At 61.7% G+C, this 12,856-nt stretch overlaps 4 protein-coding genes across 4 annotated transcripts; all 4 read left to right on the top strand.

The window, feature by feature from the left end:
- Nucleotides 1-1,422, top strand: LSCM1_03554 (uncharacterized protein; the record flags this gene model as incomplete). Its single annotated transcript, XM_067321092.1, has 1 exon — nt 1-1,422. The coding sequence occupies one exon, from the start codon at nt 1-3 to the stop codon at nt 1,420-1,422; it is 1,422 nt and encodes a 473-aa protein (XP_067177702.1).
- A 1,842-nt stretch (nt 1,423-3,264) lies between these two features.
- On the top strand, nt 3,265-4,929 carry LSCM1_03553 (uncharacterized protein; the record flags this gene model as incomplete). Its single annotated transcript, XM_067321091.1, has 1 exon — nt 3,265-4,929. The coding sequence occupies one exon, from the start codon at nt 3,265-3,267 to the stop codon at nt 4,927-4,929; it is 1,665 nt and encodes a 554-aa protein (XP_067177701.1).
- Nucleotides 4,930-6,228: 1,299 nt separating this feature from the next.
- On the top strand, nt 6,229-6,822 carry LSCM1_03552 (uncharacterized protein; the record flags this gene model as incomplete). The annotated part of the gene is made up of 1 exon (XM_067321090.1): nt 6,229-6,822. The coding sequence occupies one exon, from the start codon at nt 6,229-6,231 to the stop codon at nt 6,820-6,822; it is 594 nt and encodes a 197-aa protein (XP_067177700.1).
- A 2,482-nt stretch (nt 6,823-9,304) lies between these two features.
- Nucleotides 9,305-12,472, top strand: LSCM1_03551 (uncharacterized protein; the record flags this gene model as incomplete). The annotated part of the gene is made up of 1 exon (XM_067321089.1): nt 9,305-12,472. One exon carries the CDS (start codon nt 9,305-9,307, stop codon nt 12,470-12,472), a length of 3,168 nt encoding a protein of 1,055 aa, XP_067177699.1.
- Between the last annotated feature and the right edge of the window lie 384 nt (nt 12,473-12,856).

Here is a 12,856-nt window from a genome sequence, read left to right as displayed (position 1 = left end):
ATGTCGCGACCATTGAAGGAGGCCAAGTACAAGGTCGGCACCTTCAAGGAGCGACAGGCAAAATATGTGGCATGTATCGCGCAGCTACGCAAGGTGCTGAGGAATCCTGGTGAGCAACTGGTGCTGCGCGAGAGCCAGCTCCGCCTCTACAGCAAGGACGAGTCGCACCACATGCATGTGCTTCCTGCCGCCGCGGCCATCCCGGGCTCCGTGGAGGAGGTTGCGGCGGTGGTGAAAACGTGCGCGGCGCACAAGGTGCCAATGACCCTGCGCGGCGCTGGGACTGGTGCCGAGGGCGGGGCTATCCCCTACGCTGGCGGCATCGTCATCGACACAGCGAAGCTTACCCAGATAGATTTCTACATCGACAACGTCTGTGTGTGGGTTGGAGCTGGGGTGAAGAAGCTCGCGCTGAGCCGCGCGGCGCGGGAGAAGGGCTTCCTCTTCGGACCGGACCCTGCGTCAGACCCCTCTGCTGGCGGGATGGTGTCAACGTCCGGGAGCGGCATGTCGACGCTGCGCTACGGAACAACTCGCGATAATGTGATCTCGCTGCGCGTGGTGACGCCTCGCGGCGACGTTGTGCAGACGCGGCAGGTTGTGCGGAAGTCGTCTGCTGGGCTGGAGCTGACACAGCTGTACATTGGAAGCGAGGGCACGCTCGGAATTGTGTGCGAGGTGTGCTTCCGACTGTTCCCCGTGACGGAGTACTCAGCGGGCGGCGACGCCGCTTTCGAGTGGACCGGTGATGCTGTGAGCGCCGTCGTTGCGCTGCGGCAGCGTGGGGTGCCGCAGACGCTGCTGCGGTGCGAACTGATGAATAAGGAGATGGTTGAGTCGACGAATCGTTATGGCAGGATGTCGCTTCCGGAGACGGCGATTGTGCTGCTGGAGTTCACTGGCAATGATCGGCGACTGGACGACATCAAGCGCGACTACAAGCATGTGGCAAGTATTTTCGAGGAGGTAGGTAAGGCGACGGGGATGCACTACTTGCGGCCTGGTAAGGAGATGGATGACGTGTGGGCGGCGCGTCGCTTCTGTTACTTCGCTGCGATGTGCTCTCGCGGCAGGACGGAGAGGGTGTTTGCCATGGATGTGTGCGTGCCCCTTTCGAAGCTGACGGAGATGGTCGAGTACACGGAGAGGGCGTTCGCGAAGGCGCACAGGAAGTGCTTAATCTGCGCACACATCAGCGACGGCAACTATCACGTGAGCATTCCTTTTTCCAGCGATCGGGAAATGGAGGAGCTGCGGTCGTTGGAGACGAAAACGATCAGGTGTGCCATCGAGCTCGGCGGCACGGTCTCTGGCGAGCACGGCATCGGTGTGGGAAGGTGCACCTTGTCACCAGCGAGTACGGGCAGTCGCACATTGATGCGCAGGAGGCAATCAAGGCTGCGCTGGACAAGGACAACCTAATGAACCCCGGCGCATTCTACCCGTTCCAGCAGCGCCTGTACCCAACGGCGCACCTGTGAGGGCTGCTGAAGGGGGAGCAGTTTCACGTGAGCCTCTCCGCTTGTGCCAGTTCAAGTGTGCTCCACGCTTTCGTGCTTGCTTGGCTGCAGATTCAGAAGAAGCCCCCCCTCCCCCCGTCTCTTCCTCAGTCAGCGACCGGGCCGAGCCTTCCCTTCCTCTCCCACTCTTATTGTTTCCTTCCGCCATGAGCAGTGCGCACATGTCAGCCGCGTCTGCTCGTCCACGTGCATATCGTATTCCCCGGCCTCCCACGCCCTTGTTGTGTATGTGCACATAACACTAATAACTGTTAATGACAGGTGCTTACACACGTACACACGCACACACACACACACGCACCGAGGCACGCGCAGGAACAAAATGCGTTCGTTGCTCAGACAGGAGACGACTGTTATCGAGGCTTCCGCGACGGCTTCGGTTTTGGCTGCGCCCCCCTCAGGTGGGGAAGAAGACCTGTATGTGTGTGTGCGCGTGTGTTTGCGTGTGTGGAGGCGCTGCATTTTCTGGCGTGCGTCACTCACCGCACTCATCTGTTATTGTTTTTCTTTTTTTCAGTTCGTCTCCTGCCATCATGTCGGCGCTACAAGGCTGCGCGCGTGCCTCTTTCTCTCTCTTTCCCTTTCGCTGTTGTATTCCCCTCCCCTCTTCCCTCTCCCCTCACCTCCTCTCTCTCCTAGCCTGCATTCACCGCTGATGTCGCTGAAGGAAGCAATGTTGTGTACACGTAACGCTTCTATACCCTTTTGTGTCTCTGTGCATCGCCGATGACGTTTTTTTTCCGTTTCCGCGTAACGGTTGTCTCAGTGCTGTTGCATCGTACAGCCGACGCTATAATACCTGTAAGGAAAGCCGAGTGGCCGCCTCGCACCGCTTCCACCCCCCTTCCACATGTGACTCCGATACAACTGCGAACCTCCTCCCCCTTCGCTCTCCTTCCCTATGGGGGGTTATGCCGGTGGTGGTGAAGATGCTGTGCCGAGGCACCGCAACCCGCGAACACAGCCGTGGCGTATCTGCACACAGAAAAAGATACAGGAGCCGTCATGCAGCGTGAAAGGGAACTCCCTCTCCCCCAGCAATGAAATGCGAGTCTATATCGACGAAGCCTAGTGCAACAGTGCGAGCAGGAGGGGGGGTAAGGGAGGAAGGGTGGGGGACGAGCATCATCAGGACTTGTGAGCTCACAAAGACAACGTGTACTCACCCCTCGCGTGCGTGCACAGCCCTTCCCCCCTCTCTCTCGCTCTTTGTATCTGCGGAAGTTATAGGTGATTCCCGCACACGTATGTGCGCCTCTGTTAGCCGGCTAAACTGCAGAGGAGCACGCGATGGTGCCCCCGCGCGTGTGTGCCACACTGCCTCTACTCGGCTTCTCATCACCCATACAGCATCGACGCCAGCCATTCAAGCTGCTTCAGCTCACAGGTATGCGTTGGCGTGTACGTGTCCATATGCGTATGTATATGTCTCTCTCTCTAACTCACACCGTGCACGTAAACAGTTTTTTTTGTTGCCATTTCGATCACACCATCGAGCCGTGCCACGAACAGCGACAACAGCACTGCGGAGGTGCAGACAACCAGGCACGGCGCTCCCCAGCGCCAATCGAGGTCTCCGACTCCCCTTTTTCGTCCCTCCCCCACGACACATACGCTCCCTGAAGTCTTTTCGCGACATCAGACGCTGCGCTTTTCCATAGACGGAAAGAGGGTGGACAAGGTGGGAGCCCTCCTGCAGCGTCCTTATCGTGCTGCAGCATCTTTCCCCCTTTCCATTCGGCTAATGGCGCACTTAGCAACTCCCCCGCGGGTGTCCGCGCGAGGTCGTCGCCCGCCACGCCCGCGCACCTCTCTGCGTATTCGAAACGTCGCCGCCGGCGTCATTTACCACCTCGTCTTTGAAGGTGACTTGCATCGGCTCTCTGGTAAGCAGCTGCGCCACCATCTCGCGCGTATCAGTCATGTACCTCCGGCGGAGCAGCAGCTGTTCGTGCATGGGCAGTCGTTCGCGCCGCATGTCGTGGGCGCCGCTGTAGGACTGCACGAAGACGATGTTGTGGACTTTGTGCAGACCACCGCGGATGTGCGAGACTATGACGGGCGTGACAGCTGCAGCGGAGGCAACTCCATTGGAGCCGCGTCGTCGCTGCGCCCCTCGACTGACGCCGGGACGCTTTCTCCTCTGATGCCGTGGCAGGGTAGCGCTATACCGCAGGGCGTAAAGACGATGAGAAGAGAGGGTAACGCCAGCTCTGCATCCGTGGCGATGGCGCCCACTGCGGCAGCGTCGCCTTGCCGAGCACCGTCGCCTGACCGCCTCGTTGGCGCATCCTCGCCCGCTGTGCAAGGAGACCGAGGCCAAGCCACCACGGGCGCCAACCTTGTGTACGAGCCACACGCCGGGCCACTGCCGCAGGAACGCCGTCCTGCGCCACTCAGCGACAGCAGTCTGCCCCTGTGGGCCACCGCTACAACGCTATCCTCTTTGCCTTCTGGGAACGGGCTTAACAGCAGAAGCGGTGCCGCAGAGAGCCCGCGGCCCCAAATGCCTGCGCAATTCTATTCTTATCCTGCGGAGGGTTACCCGCAGGCTTCCGGCCCGCCGCACGCGCACCGGCCGCTGTCGCCACTACCATCGAGGTCCCTCGCCCGACCGTCTGCGTCGCAGTCTGACCGTCGTCAGCAGTCGTCCTATGAAGTGAGGTCCCCGCCACTGTCCATTTCGCAGTGGTCGCGCGCTCCTCTTGCTCCGTTATCTCCGCTGAGTGCATCCGCGCCAGCGACGCCAGAGATGACGAGCCGACATGGAGTGTACGCGGCACCAGCAGCTGGCCTCAACTACTCTCACTATGATGACAACCGAAGCCATTTCCGTGAGCAAGTTAGTCGAGACCTATCGCCATCGCAACGCGCGCAGCCGCCGCCGCAGCACCAGGCGTATCGCCCTCCTGTGACAGCCACTGCTCTCCAAGACGAACCAGCATCACTTGTGCCTGCGCCAGTTGCGCGCGGCGCCGTCATCAGCGCTGATGAGATAGAGACTATCCTCGATGAAGAGGAGTACGTGTGGCAGATGGAGGAGTACCGCTTCCGCACTGAGCGGCAAAATCGTCTCACCGCTTTGCAGCGCCGACAACGCGAACTGGCGCTCGAGTCCACCCGGTACGACCAGGCGATGGCCGAGGTAGAGCGGCAGCTGGCACGCGAGCGTCGAAAGCTGAACGATCTGCAGCGAGCTATGTCACACAATGCCACGACGCCTTCGCCGCTCGACCATGAGCAAGGGTTGCCTGAGCCGCCGGCGGTCACCAGCTATTCGATTGCTGCGCACCACGACCAAGAGAGCGACGACGCCCACAATGGTGCTTACGGCCCTTCGCGCTTCCACATTGGTGCTTCCAGCAGCGTGTCAGTGATGGACGAGGAAGAGGTGATGGCCGACGTGTAAGCGAATCCTGTCTGGCCACGCACCTTTTTTTTTTCTTGCGTGCGCGTTGTGTCGCTCGCCGCTGGAGGTTTGCGTCGCGCGCTGTTGTTGCCAGCGTAGTGCCCCTCTTTCCTCCAGAACACACACACACGGTGCCTGTGTCTTTCATGCGATGTACGCTTACGTACGTGCTTGCGTCGATGGGCGTTAACGACGTCGGCATGTGTCGGGGGCGCATCTTATGTGTTACCCTTTTTGTCTTTCGTCTGTCCCCTTTCCCCCAGTAGTGCTCGTTGTCCTCGTCGGCGGCTTGCCTACTTATGGGACGCCCATTTCCTTTCTCCTCTCTCCCCTCTCGGCCACTTCCCGGACGCGCTGAAGTTCGCCGCGCCCATTTATGCTTGTGTGCCGGCGTCGCTGCTAGATCGGATGTGCGTAGGGGACTGTGGTGGCTGTGAGGCTTGATCAATGGGACCCCTTTCTCCCTCTCATCATCATCTCTTCTGCAGCTGTTTGTAGACATACGCTCCTCACTTCTTAGAGATCTCTCTTGTTGAACGCAAAGCTCTCACCATAAAATAAGCACGAATGCGCGCGCCAGTCGGCGGTCCCCCCTCTGCTCCTCCTCCTCATCTTTAGACAGGAGTCGAGACCGGCTCTTCTGCGCAACGTGTTTCTCATGATTCTCTCGAGATGCACAGGAAGGAGGAGGGGGGAGCGGTGTGTGTGTGTGTGGTGGTGGTGGTGGTGGGAGGGGCACTGCCTCCTCTCGCGGCACTCTCTGCGTGTGTGTGCGCAGCTCATTCGACGGCAGAAGCGGTGCCTCAGCTGCACAACGGGATGCTCACCTTTATGGGAGGGCGTGGGCTCTTGTGGGTGGCGAAGGAGGCGAGTCGTTGTCATTTGGGGGGGGTGCACACCACCATCCCATCGCTCTTCCCACTCACCCTCTCTGCTCTGACACCCACCTGCCGTACGGCGCCGTTCTCTCCCGTCTTTTTTTTTTCTGTCTTGGCTTGCCCTTACGGAGCCCTTTTCTCAAAGCTCATTTGTGCATCTCGCCGAGCGCTGGCGTCGCCGATCACTCGGATACCAACCTATCTACCGCCTAGCGCCACAAGGAGGAGCCCTCGCCGTCCTATACCGAACACATTCCTCCCCCCTCCCTCTCTTTCTGTTGCCCGACCACGGCCCCGCAGAAGTGAACGTCTCATCGCGCGCAGACACCCGCCCATACACTTTTCTCTCTTCTCCCTACGCTTCACATCGTTTGCTTGTGATACCCGGCGAAGACGCCCCCCCGCCCACGCTCCATCCGTCATGACCTCGTCGTCTGTCACTCCCGAGCAGGTGCTGACTTTCACCGCCCCGACAGAGCGGTTCCTGTGCCCACTCTCGGCGAACACCTACGGCATTGAGTTTTATCAGTTCATCATTCGTGACGTCGAGCAGAACAAGGTGCTGTTCGAGATCGGTGAAGCCCCGCACGGCGCTGTGGGCGGGGGCGTCAGCGAAACGATGGCCCGCGCGGCGCAGCTATCAGAGGAGGAGGCCGCGGCTGCCCGCACCATCCGATACCGATTCGCCCCTTCCGTCTTGCGCAAGGCCGCCGTCGGCGCGAAACTCGTCTTCGGCGTCACCGGCGATCAGCCCGTGCCGAAGTTTCGCATGATTGAGCGACACTATTTTCGTAATGTGCTGATTAAGTCCTTCGACTTCGAGTTCGGCTTCTGTATTCCACACTCGACGAACACGTGGGAGGCGATCTACGATATGCCCCGCCTGAACCCCGAGTGGGAGGAGGCCATTATCGCCAGCCCATTCGAGACGGCGAGCGACAGCTTCTACTTTGTAGACAACCAGCTTATCATGCACAACAAGGCGTTCTACGCGTACGACGGAGAGGAGCCATAGACACGCCTGCGACAGGGGTGGGGGTAGGGGGCAGTGGTCGGCGCGTGCACGCCTGCGTGTGTTAGTGCAAATTGGTATTATTTTTTTTTTCGGGGGAGGGGAGGGGTACGACCAACACAAATGGCGCGGGGGAACGCTGTCTGATCTCCGGCACGGCGATTACAGTCGCCGCACGAGATCAGTGACGGAGTATTTATATATTTGCCTATGGGCTTTCGGAGTGCGTATAGCGCGCGGACGCGTTGTCAGGCGCAGCCGCTGCGGTGCATCACACCCGAACAAAGCACGCGAGGGCGAGAAGAGGCACGGGTGATGGCTGAGCTGGGCGCGTTGGTATCCGCCCTCGCCAACCCCACAGGGCATGTGTGGGACGCATGCGGCAGCACCCGCATTCGGCCAGGCGGGCTGGTGCGGCCCGGGCGGTGGCGGTGGTGGTGGTGGGTGGGCCGCGTGATGCGAGCACCCCGAGCCATGGCGCCGAGTTCTCCCGACTCCGGCGTGGGGAGTCTCCGCACCACATGGTGAAGTGCCGCGGCTCGAGGCGACAGTGGGCGGAGCGTGGTATGCGTACCGGGCACAGAGTCGCTGAGAGAGCGTCCTGGCCTGGTGCTGGCCACCTTCTTTCGTGAGCACATGCGACGCGCGTGTAGACTGTCTCCTAGTTGCCAAGAAAGACGGGCGCCATCGCCGCGGCTGCGATGGAGCCGGGGCCTGAGCGTGGCCCCGCGCGGGTCCAGGCATGCGGCTCCTCCGAGTCTGGTGTGAGTCGCGCATCAGGTGTGCGCGGGGGTGGGGAGGGGCCGGCAAATAGCCCGTTGAAAATCTGCCACCGATACAGCGGTGGGACGGCTCGTCCCCGAGAGCGAGGATCCTCGTCGTCGTGTTGATCGTGGTCGTGGAGGCGGCGGGGGTGGGGCAGCAGGCACAGGTGGGCTGTGGCGGCACGCGCTCACCACTCACCGACGTGTGCGTAGCGAAATGTGACACACTGAGAAGCCGAGAGAAGGCCCATCGTCGCCGCTCCATAAGAGACAGAGAGAGAGGCGATGGGGTGCGGTGTAGACACACGACGGAACGAATGAGAGGCATTCATGACGCACCCACTCCGTGCGGTAGCCCCCCTTCCCCTCCCCCGCTCTCTCCGCGACGTCGGGCCTGTGCGCAAGCGCGCGCTTGTGTGTGTGTGTGTGGATGCCTATCGGTCGCTCTCCTCCTCGTTTTCTGTGTACGGCGGCGCATGGGACACACTCTCTGCATCTTATATATTTCTCTGATGTCTCTTGTTGGCGCTATTCTTGTCCCCCCCTCCCCCTCCCCAAACAGGAAGTGCGTATGTGTATATGCCTGGATGAATGTGTGTGTGTGGTGTGTGTGTGTGTGTCGACAGGACTCAAAAGGCCAACTGAATCAAAAGTAACGGAAGAAGAAGAAAAGTCCGAAGAGTAAGCCGAGCATGTGAGGAGGCGGAGGAGGAGGCGAGAGCAGATCCAGACGCCCTCGCGTGCCCGCCTGCGCCGACCTACGCGGTGGCACACGGGGGTGGGGATGATGTGGCTGCTCCGTACAGGAAGCGGATCGTCCACGCTGGGCGGGCATTATGACGACGCGAGAACGGCGCCGGTATGGTTACCTGCTCTGCGCCTTTGTGCCTGTGTGAGCTTGCCTGTGTAATGATGTGCCAAGCCGACAGATCACTTTTCCTGACACGACACCGTTCTGAGCATATGTTGGCATGCGCCCGATGCGGCTGAGAGACCGCGCGCACACAGGCGCGCCAGCGGACGCTCTTTTCGTCTGTATCCTCTCCCTTCCGATGCCCCCCCTCCCCCCTCATCCCCTTACGCCGGCGTCCTTCACTCTCAGCTCCTCCCCTCCCTCTCCCTCCCCACCCGCGCGTATACACACACACACACACGACGTGAGCGGGCGTACCATCATCGATGTGCATCTCTCTTTGACACTTCGCCCACGGCAGTGTCTCTTTGGGTATCGTGCGCAGTAGCGCTGCTGCCCTCCCTTTTTTCGCACCCCTTACCTCTTTTCTGTGCTCTCGATCTCCCCTCCCTTCCTCCCCCTTTCGGCGACGAGAACTCAGCCGCGGTATAGCAGAAGCGGGCGGGCTGCAACTGTGTGTGCATAGTTGGTCGACGTGCTCGTGTGTGTGTGTGTGTGCTGGATGGACACGGCTGGATAGAGGGACGAAAGTGGTTCGCAGCGTCCTCTTCTTTTGTTCAGACTTTTCGCCCTTCACGTTCTCTGAAGCAGAAAAAGGTGCTGCTATTTTTTTTTTCGTGCTCTTCGGCTCGCCTCCGCAGCAGGGACACACACGCACCAAGAAAAGAAAAACAGCGTGTGTGCGCATCTGCGCAGACACGTTGCGGGCGAGGGTGTTCGCCTCTCTCGCTCTTCACCATCTGTGATGGATCGGCTCACTGACTGACGCACGCACTTCTCTATATGCACTCGCATTGGTGCATTCGAAATGACTGCGGTAGGATCATCGGAAGATGCGTCTTCGGTGCTTAGCGAGGCATTGACATCGCCTTCACTCTCTTTGTCATCGACAGCCTTTCCACTACCAAATCGTTCCGACGCACCTGCGCACACCGAAACGCTGTCTGCAGCGCTCCAGCCGAGCCACAAGGCCATTTCTACGCTGGCAACCATCGCTGACGAAAACGGAGCTGTGGGCTTTATTCCACTCTGCGTGCGACGTCTGCGCGGACCGGGCCGAGTGCGCCGCGTTCCGCCGGGGACAGCGTACCGCTCTGCCGGCGCGCTGCTGCGCCGCCGGCTGTGCTACAGCGAGGATGGGGAGGTGCGCGTCGAGGTGGTTCGTGAGGTTGCCAGCGGTGTGCGACCTAGTGTCGGGCACCCGGAAGGCCGGCCAGTCGCAGCTGCGGAGGAAGTGCGGGAGGGGCATCGGCAAATCACTTCGGTGCCGCGTGCCTCACTCAGCAGTCAGGCTGCAAAGCATAGCCGCACACGGAGTCAGGCGCGGCGCGAGCGTGCCTCCGTGTTGGCGATGGAGACGGAGCGACGGTACGCCGCCGCGCAGGAGTCCAGATTGTCCTCTCTTCTACAGGCACTGCCGCTGCTACGTGTAGTGCCGCCGCAGAGCCTGCTGCAGCAGGCTTACACGGAGGAGCTGGCGGCTGAGCCGGCAAGTCAAGCATTCACGCCACCGTGCTTTAGCATGAGCCGTAACGCCAGCGGCTCAACGTCATCGGTGGCCATCGCGGCGCCCGCTGTCGACTCGCCATGGGGTGTGGGCAGCAGCAGTCGCGGTGACGCGGACCTGGGCGGCCGAGGTGCGAGCGGTCTCATTGGCCAGAATGGCACCACGACGGCCGCGGACTTCCATGGGCGCAACCCCAACGGGCTGGGCCTCTGCATAGCGGCCCTTCACACTCCCGAGGAGGTGACTGGAGCGTACGAGACGCAGCACCGGCGGGCATTAGCACAACCCGTTAGTGCCGCTCACAACGGCGGCGGTGGGGCCGGCGACAGCGAGACTAGCCTTACCCCTCTCACCCCGCCCAGCACTGCTAACACCACAGCAGCTTCCAGTATAGGCGGCACACCGATCACCACCGTCCACAAGGCAGCGTTCGAGAGCGCGCAGGCAGCAGAGGCTGCGGTAGCCGCCGCTCTCAACGGCGCCTTCATCGACAGCGGTTTTGGTGTGACCATAAAGATTGGTGCCTCCTGCGACGAGCCGAACTCGCTTCGGTCTGTCGCATGGGGTGGATGCCGACCAGCACTGCTGCGAGCGGTGGTGTGGCGGTTGCTCAGCGACTATGCGCCTGCCGCCGTCACGCGGCAGAAGGCGGAGCTGCAGCGCAAGCGCCGCCAGTACGAGGCCTACACGCGGCAGTATTGTGGCGCTCTGATGATGCTGTCGCTGAAGGAGTCACCGTCGATCATGTCACCGCCGTCGCCTCTCTCGCGCTCACATGGAGATGGGGGAAGTGGCGGCGCCGGCGCCGCTGGCCTGCGCGACACGCCTTTGCGGTGTAGAGTGGCCAATGCCAGACTACCGCAGGGCAACGCCCATCGTCTGGCACTCAGCAGCGGCGCACCGAGCACGCCCGCGGTGACATCGCTCTCGCCACACGAGCATGCTATTCTTCAACAGATGCTGCTGGACCTGCCGCGTCATCAGTCGTCCATCTTCCACGCCGGTCGATCCGTCGCAGGCATGGCGCGCTGCTTATTTCTCTGGGCCCAGCGGCACCCTGCCGTCGGCTACGTGCAGGGCATGGATGACGTGGTGGCCGTCTTCTATCAAGTCTTCCTCGCCGACGCGCTGCGGCAGTTCGCACGGGAGTCGGGGCAGGCGACCGCGAACACGCCGCCCTGCCAGACGGGTACATGTGAGGAAACACGGGGAGCAAAGGGTGTCGCCGCCGCCGCGCGGTTTGGCAGTGGCACCGACGACTGTGAGGGTGACGACAGCGATGGCAAAGCCCCTTCGACGGGCGGGGCGGAGGCGAGCTGCATGCCCTTCGAGAAGAGCACACGAGGGGTGATGGGTCTGCTGGTGGCGTCACTCACTGCCAAAGCGCAGCGGGCATCTCGAATCTCCGCAGCTGCGTCGACACCACCGGTGGCGGCGTCACCCATTGCAATGACGACGCTCCGCGCGCCCGCCACGCAGACCACCCCTGCTGCTGCACTCTCCCCCTACCTCTCCGAGTCTGACATCGCTGTGTGGTTCGACACACCCGCCGCCCTGGACGCGGTGCTAGCGGAGCTACCGGAGAGCTACCTGACGCAGGTCGAGGGCGACACATACTGGTGCGCCGGCCGTGTGCTGTCGCTGCTGCAGGACAACTTCATGCCAGGCCAGCCTGGCATCTTGCGCAATGTACGCCGCCTCGAGGCCCTCGTGCGCGCTGTCGACCCCTCTCTCATCTCCTTTCTGGAGGGGTATGGCTTGACGGTGATGGACGGCTGCTTCCAATGGCTGCATTGCCTCCTGGCACGTGAGCTCCCGCTGCCGATGCTGTTGCGTCTATGGGACTGCTACCTGGCGATTGGCATCGGTGGCGATCGTGCTCCAACGGCGCGGGCGAGGGTCAGCGGCGCGCATACGCCGACCCCCTCGCTTTCTGCCGCCGCGGTAGCGCAGGGAACCTCGGCGAGCGACGAGGAGATTATGTATTTCCACGTGTGTGTGTGCTGTGCGCTGCTGCGCAATCTGCGCAGCAGCTTGCTCGGTTCCTCCTCTCCTACCCCCACCCCAGCTGCGTCAGCGGCGCCAGGCGGAGGTTGGAGGACCGCTACGCTCGCCACGGTGTTTCCTGTCTTCGGGTCGCGCATCCCCAATCACGAGGGAAGCGGTGCACCGACCTCAGCAGCAGACGCCGCAGCGCGTGCGGGGACGTCTTCCCAAGCCCGGCCACCCATTGACGTCGTGATGGCGGCGATGAAGTATCCGTTCGAGGCGCTGTTTCCCCAGTGCGCGTCGGAAAAGCAGAAGCGGCAACGGCAGTCGGCGGACGGAGAAGCCAATCATGAAGAGGACGGCGCAAGCGCGCAGAAGCGGGCACCAGAGGAGTCTCCGCCAGAGGTGGCGCTGCAGTGGCTGGACATCCTCATCGCTGACGCCTACTGCATCTGGCGGCAGCATTCAATGTGCAGTTGAAGTAAACGATCGGCAGGGGTGCGCTCACGCATGCGAAGGCTCTCGCTACATGCCGACTTGTGGAATATACCGCGGCGCTGCGGTCGATGTGAGTGTCCGTCCGTGCGTTTGGAGGGACAGTGATGAGGAGAGGGGAGGGGTAGAGGGAGGGAGACGGTGGCTGTGCCGCAGGGGCGCGCGATCGCCTCTCTTGCGCCCCCCGCAGCATTCACCTGAGCTTTTCTCGCGCCTACCGCTTCGCTGAGATGTGCTCGGTGTCTGCCAGCATGTGGGGCGTCTGCATCTTCGCCGTGCACGGCAAGCTTCTCCTGTGGCCCCTTCTCCATCCCGCCTCCTCTGAGCTTCTTTAGTCGTCGCCCTGCACCTTCCGCCGTCTCCTTATTG

Source organism: Leishmania martiniquensis, chromosome 27, assembly GCF_017916325.1.
Source record: "Leishmania martiniquensis isolate LSCM1 chromosome 27, whole genome shotgun sequence".
NCBI lineage: Eukaryota > Euglenozoa > Kinetoplastea > Trypanosomatida > Trypanosomatidae > Leishmania > Leishmania martiniquensis.
Note: the sequence above shows the minus strand (reverse complement) of the source record. Positions and strands in the feature narration are given on the sequence as shown.